This window comes from Buceros rhinoceros, unplaced genomic scaffold, assembly GCF_000710305.1.
Source record: "Buceros rhinoceros silvestris isolate BGI_N320 unplaced genomic scaffold, ASM71030v1 scaffold3709, whole genome shotgun sequence".
In the NCBI taxonomy this organism is placed as follows: Eukaryota; Metazoa; Chordata; class Aves; order Bucerotiformes; family Bucerotidae; genus Buceros; species Buceros rhinoceros.
Window position 1 is genome coordinate 14,302 of NW_010429582.1, and position 7,187 is coordinate 21,488.

Genomic DNA, 7,187 nt, shown 5'->3' on the forward strand with positions numbered 1-7,187 from the left:
GGAATGCCACTATGGCAGATGGGTCTTAACCCCAAAACTGAGATCTCCTCTGCCATTTTTTGATAACCATGCGGAACTACAGAACAACAACATTAAAGCAAAGAGTGTTTAATATCCTCATACCAGCTGCAACAAGAGACTAATGTTCTTTTTCAAAACTGTGACAGACTTAATTACTCTGAGGATCAGTTTCAAGATACTGTAGCTTATCAAAGTTTCTACTTCTTTTACTTTGCAAAAGCAAAATACAGTAACACCATCCACCTAGCTCTGACTGGTAAAATACCATTGTTTGGTAATGAACAAGAGTTAAAGTTTTACATTCAGCAGCACAGGAAAAACACAAAACTATATATTCAGGCAAGCCAGAAACTCTTACAGAATGATTGATCACTGTCTGTACTTTTAGTCTGAGTTTATACCCATAGGCTAGCTGAGATCTGCTTTTTTCCTTTTTTAAAATGCAGAAACTAGTCTGCATTATAGTTAAAAATGTCAACAGGTAATCTGGCAAGTCTAAGAAACACTTACGAGAAGACAAAACTACTTTAAGCTGATAAAGAGTACACCTGGAATAGCTAAACATTGCCACACAAAATTATTGAAAGTTAGTAAGTTTTAGATTTAAATGACTCACCAGCATCTTTAATCCATTCATCATACAGTAGTACAGCCTTTGATGTCAGATTCCTAAAGGCCATTTTCGCTTGATTAAGGTTTTATGATGCAGCCTGCAGGAAAACAAACCAAACCATAAATAAGGATTTTTGTAATTAATAAAATAAAGCTCAATAAAGCATTTTGCAAAAGATTTTCAGGAAAAGAATGGGAGAAAAATCCAGAGGGGTAACAGAGCATCAAGTGAAATACAGATCAGGGAGCATTAGCTGACCACATCGCACCACATTTGTGGCTAATTTATCGCTGAGCTGTTATGCACAACAATATGGTTTTGTCATCTCTACATACCAAACAAGGTGCTTCCATGACAAAGTGTTATCTCAAGAAAACAAGTTGTTACAGTTAATGGAAAAATATAAAAAAAAGCAGCTACTTAAATTCCTTTTTATTAACATCTCCACTTAAAGTCCAAGTCACTCATATGTGAAGAAGTTCAGCTTTGCAACATTTGCTATTGAAAATTCTAATTTTCTAGTGTTACTTTTTCTAGTAAGAAGAAAGAAGTATTTCTATGGTAGGTGGAAAGGAGGAGAGGTGCCACTATGTCTGCATACGCCTTTTAAATACAATAATTAGCTATCTTGTAATTAGTATGCAAATCACAGTCTCTGGTGAATCAACTGTTTTCACACCATGATCATGAAGTGTCATAGTACCACTGGTGATACCTTTAACTCACAAAAATTATTCAGCACATCCAGTTTGCATGGAGCACCACCTACACATGTAAAACTTTCACAGAAGTATGCATACATGCATACTGATTTTTTACTCTAAAATCAAGTACTGATCAGCCCCTCCCTTGTCTCATTGCCTTTAGAAAATACTCATTAAAAATCCTAACACATTTAAAAGGTGTCTCTCCTATTCCCACTCAGTGTCTCATTTCACCATACATTTGTCCCCATGCCCCCGTACAATCTTCACACTGTATTCACCTTTGCTAGCCAGGGCTGCAGCACATCTGCATAGCCAGCTCCTTTCCTCTGGCTGCCCTTCTGCATCTCCTCCAGGATAAGCCAGCTACAGGTTTGGAGAGACAGTTGTGCCCTCACGATTGTAATGCATCTCTTTCCTCAGATCTCCCCACTCTTCTTCTCATCAGATTTCACAGCCAGTTGGTTTTCCTGCCCTCACCCTGATGAGGATGTTACTGGAACTTAGACTGGCTAGCTCAACACGTTGACCAAACCTAAGTTAAACAAATAACCTACTGCTTCAAAACATGTTCTCAAAACCCCAGAAAATTCTGTGTGAATGCCGACTCAAAATGAATCACCATTTATTACAGGCTTTTCCACTCTTATGGTGGAAACCTCTCATCCTGACAATTGCAACCTCACAAATGAACAATTCCTTACATTTATCTAATTGACCTGTCCATATCACTTTAATTTTGCTCAGGAGTCGGACATACGTGCTGTCAGTGTTTAAACGTCTGCTAGGCGCCGGGGCCAAAAGCAAGCTTTTTATCTGGAACCAGACTATGTCCAGTAGATTGCTTCTGCTCATAGTAGAAAGGCAGCAGATGAAAAAGAGGAAACCCTCCCATTTCCCAGCCCCTGCCATACTGACGGGAGAGGCATTTCTCCCACCCCTCCTGACCCTAGCACTTGCGGCTGTTCTCCCATTAAAACATTTCACAAGAGCTAAGACTCTAAGCAGAGGCTCTTGGTTTCTTTACTTTTCATAATCAAGCAAGCAAGATACAACTCCATAGCAGTTGCTGAGCTTATTCTCAAAGTTTTGCAGTTTAGTTACTATCCTTGAAAGAAGGACGTACCAGCCAGAGAACAGCCACAGCCTCATCACGCAAATGTAATGGCTTATCAATTCCTCTCAATCTAAAGGTACGAAGTACAAAAGGTTAAAACTAATAATTTTAAAGAGTAGGAGTAATGTCTGCAAGAGAGATACTGCTGTCCAGAACTTCACAGTTAAAACATTTAAAATCAACTTTCATATGTAACACTACTACTTTACTTCCAATGTGCTTTACAATTCTGAACTTAACTGGCTATCTAGTATTCCTTTGTAAGTCCATTTCTATGAACAATTGTTTGCTTTAATGTTAGGTTTTCAGCACTTTTTGTTTGTTAACTACCTACAAGGTTAATGGCAGCATGGAAGGTATTTTGTCTTTATTCTGTTACACTTACTTCACACACAAATTCATACATACCGGAAAATAACATGACCAAGGCTTTTTTTTTTTTTTTTAAATAGAAGAGTAAAAAAAACCCCATATACCACACACAAGATAAACAACTAGCTTGTGCTTCAACAAAAAAAGAAAAAAAAAAAAATTTTTGAAGACTGCTTTTCTACAGTACAACTGTGTTGTTAAAAAGTAACCTGATAACACTTTGACCATAATACAATCTTCTGTAATGTTTGCCAGTTTATGGAACATGTTTTTTAAGTTTACATTTTTTAAGTCTACAGAACTTATCCTCTAAATGTGAAACTGGAAATACTTGGCCTGAAGGAACAAAGACTCCAGGGCAGAGGCGGCCATTTGTTAAATACGCAGCTTTAGCTCTTCATGCTGTAAACTCACCTGCACATTAAGCATTTGTACAGCCACGGTTCAGTGAGGAAAATACAAACCGAGTTTACATACCTGCTAATGTACTTACAGAATCAGCACATCGACACTTTTATTTCCAATGTTGCATGTTCTGCTTGTAACAAAATTTAAAAACTCAACTCCACTAATAGTTGGGAAATTTCTTTTTAAAACAGAGTGTCTAGATTGTGAAAGCTCTCAAAATTAGGGAAGCCACTCTAGCAGACTCATTTTCAAAATTAGGTTATATTAAATGACATATTGGACACAATTGACATAAACTTTAAAAATCGCAGTCATTTAAGTTCAGTTTGTCCAGCTTGAAAAGATCTAAAGAAGCAGTCCTCAAGCACATGCATTTGGAAACCAAGCACTGAATTAAACTCAAACATATGCAAGTTCTCCGCTCTTAGAAATAAGCGCTATTTTTCTTTTCATATTTTATTTAAAAATGTCAATGGAATTAACATTGTGCACCTAGGTACAAGCCAGCTGTACTAATATCTGAAGATAATCAGAAGACATCTTTAAATAAATGTGTCTTCATTGTAAAAATAGGGGTTGTAAGTGAGGCAAAGGAGAGAAAGGGCTGTGTTAAAAGAGCTAAGTCATTTGCTGACCTCTGGTGCCCTGCAGCTCAGCAAATAGCTGAAAGAACCCACTAACTGCGTCTGAGTTAAGGCACGCAGCTTGGCAGAACCAATTTCAAGCTCGACCATTACCTCTACTGGAGAGGCAAGGGTAGATAAGATCATTTACACCAGCCAAAAATGCCACAAATACCAGAGCAAAACATATAAGAACACCTCTCGGTGACAAGTAGAGGGTAATAAGTTATTGGAAGTGCTCAGGTCTGGATAGCACACAAAACTATTCCTTTGTTTAACCCACATGAAAAATAGTTTCCATTCCTGATGCTCATTTATTCCCCCTACATAGTTTTTACATATTAAAACAGATATCAAGATTTGCTTTTAAACAGTAATTTTATGATGGCTACTGAACAAAACAAGCAAATCAAATAACTTGACAAAAGTCAAGCAAAATTAAACAATCTAATGTAAGCTCCGTCACTGCAGAAAAAAATCTAAAACTCAGCGGGAAATTAAAACTTCTAAAATAAAGAATTTGCATTAGAGAGCAAAGCCAATCACTAGAAAGACAGACAAACCACTTTTATGGGGACCCCTTAGCAGAAGACTGGAGAAATGATAATACAGTACAAATTTTGCTGGGATATTTTCCACCCAAGGCTGATCCCAAAAGCAAAGGTTTTGGAGCATCAGCCCCTGGCCCAGCAAGCAGGTAAGGATGGAGGGACCCTCAACCCCACAGAGCCCCCTTAAAGATAGGGAGAGCCTGATGAAAGCATTGACCCACACGGGTCTGATTTAAAAACGATATCTTAAGAAATTACAGGAATGCTGGCTTATGTAGTCAGGCACAATTATGAAATTTTCATGTTTCAGAATCACTTGGTATACTGTTGTTAATTGTGCTCTTGAAGTTCAGAAGATAATTAAACCAAGATGTTTCACAGATGGTATCCTAAGCTTTACCTGGGAAATACCAGCTCTGCCCTTCCTCTTTCCCAAGACTGCGTGCTTACATAATTGCAATTATTTTAGCTACATAACTCCCTTATGCCACGTGGTTATATTAGATGGATTACTCGCTTCTATTCTGCAGCAAAGTTTTAAACTTTAGCCAGGTGATGTCTGTGTTACGGATTTCCTTGAGAGACGTTTCCATCACCTTCCCCATCCTTTATGTCTTCTGTCAGCCAAGCAACCCATGCCATGAAAGGTTCATTTCAAAGGCAACTTGGCCACATCCAGCTTACTAATTGGTGGCCTTTTCTTTTTTTGATAATATTGCTTTTAAACACTGTTCCTGTTAGATGACAGTTCTGCTCCAGTGAGTGACAGAAGGCCAGGAAGGCGGCTCTGTGCAACAGAGGTACTTCGAGATATTTCCAAGTTTTGAGAGATTTAATAGCTGTTACCTTGATAAAATTTCAAACTTTGTCTTTGAAGCCAGTCCATTTTAAAAGACAAATCCTGACTCCTTAGAACACATCAACAGTCTCTGCATTTACATTTTAGAGTAGACATTTGGGAGAGAATAGCAAACTTCAGAATAAATGTATGTTTCTTTAAAAAAAGTGGACATCCTAAAAACATGTAAAAGGTTTAGAAACTATATTAGAACTTCTATGTGTAAAATTCCCCATTGGCAGTATTCAGTAAGAGATCTAATACCTACCTGTGTAGTCACCCTTACTGAATACTTTACACAGCACTTCTTTATTTAATGCTTTGCTTTTTAAACTAGCATCAAATCTGTCATTCACCTACATGAATAAAGTAGTCTGTAAGCAGCAGAACTAGTAAAAACACATTTCATTTCGATGACACTTCAGATTGGTCTTCTGCCAGACTAATGCATTTCCCATTCTGATGCTGCAAGGAAATAAAGACCAATTTGTATTTCCTTCGACACCTGCCTATAAATTGGTAAAAGAACTGATAGTGCATACTTAGCCAGACTGAAATTGGCAAGACGCACGGAAAAGCCCCTTCCTATGGAAACTACTTCAGGGATACAGCCCCTTTTTGTGTCCAGTTCCCAGCCAGGGTCATATGGGCATCCCCCAGGGTGACTGATCCAATCACCAGTGACAGCTGAACGGGGAAGCCCCAGGGTGCAGTCCCAGAGCAACACTGCTGACAGATCTGGTCCTCAGGCAGCTGCAGAGTCACAGCAGTTCACTGACCCAATCAAAAGCTTAGTCTTTTGAGAAAAAGAAGTTATTTCTCAGTCAACTCAGACCTAAAAGTCTGAACAAAGTCATGCAAAGGAAACATTGAGAGATGAACTGGGATACCGTAGGATAAAGGGATAAAGGTGGGATTAGCAGCCTTGTCACAGATCCCTTTATGCTGATAGTGAAATCATGTAGGGAGGACACCAGATTATCTGGTCCCGTCCTGCACACTCATAGACAAATGTGTACTAGATCTATAGTCAAGAAGTTCACACACTGTACCTCAGTAAGTCATTGCTCTGTCCATCTCAAGCCACAAGGGACACCCTACAACACAAGAACTGAGGCCACAGAAATTATATTGTGCTGCATTAAGGCAGGAAAAGATCTGGCATCACCAATATCTTAATTTTCTTAAATGCATCAGCTGCGCTTTCAGTGACACATGTGAAAGGGATCCTAGGGACTAATGTCCCACATCCCATAGACACATCAAGTCCAAACAGTCCCTGCAATCATAGCCTAGAATAAAGTTTCTTTACAAGTCTGAACCTTTTTACTGGTTTAACTCAAGTGTGAAAAACACAGGGGCAGGCCCCAGAAATGCTTCCCTATTTCGCTTGGGAAGTGAACACCATGGACATCACTGTATCTTCCTGAGTTTTCTCTCCCCATATTTCTAACATTTCAGAGAAAAGGCAAAAACATAAGCAGAAGAAAAGGCTCCTAGAATTTTAGTTTGTTATCAGTGCTTCCCACCCTTTACTAAAATCTCTTAACTTGAGCATTTGCATTTCAGCCATACTGCAGCCAACTAGTCTCACCTGACTACTCCTCTGCTGCAATTAGTGGCTCCTGCATCCAGCTTAGGACAGAAGCTCTTCTCACTGGTGTCCCAGTGCATGATTTGCACTTGGCTCCTTTAAGTCTGAACCCGGCTCAATGATGCCAGCTCATGAAGTCACCTAGGCCTACCTACCTGGTGAGCAGCACTTCAGCACATATCACACGACAACTTTCCCCTAGAAGTCAAAATCAGGTTCAGCTACAATGTAATTATTTTTATTAATGAAACCTCACTTGCATTAGACAATGATGTATAATTGCCACAGGTCTTCGATGAGGGTCAAGTATTGATTTAATAATTGGGCCATATCTGATTCAGGTTAA

At 38.9% G+C, this 7,187-nt stretch overlaps 1 protein-coding gene across 1 annotated transcript in view; it reads right to left on the minus strand.

The window, feature by feature from the left end:
• The window catches only part of ELOVL7 (ELOVL fatty acid elongase 7), an 11,712-nt gene extending 10,890 nt beyond the window's left edge, over positions 1-822 (minus strand). Inside the window, exon 1 of the mRNA XM_010142671.1 lies at positions 638-822. Coding sequence (XP_010140973.1) covers positions 638-701 — 64 coding nt within the window. The 5' untranslated portion in view covers positions 702-822. The remainder of the gene's footprint in view (positions 1-637) is intronic.
• Between the last annotated feature and the right edge of the window lie 6,365 nt (positions 823-7,187).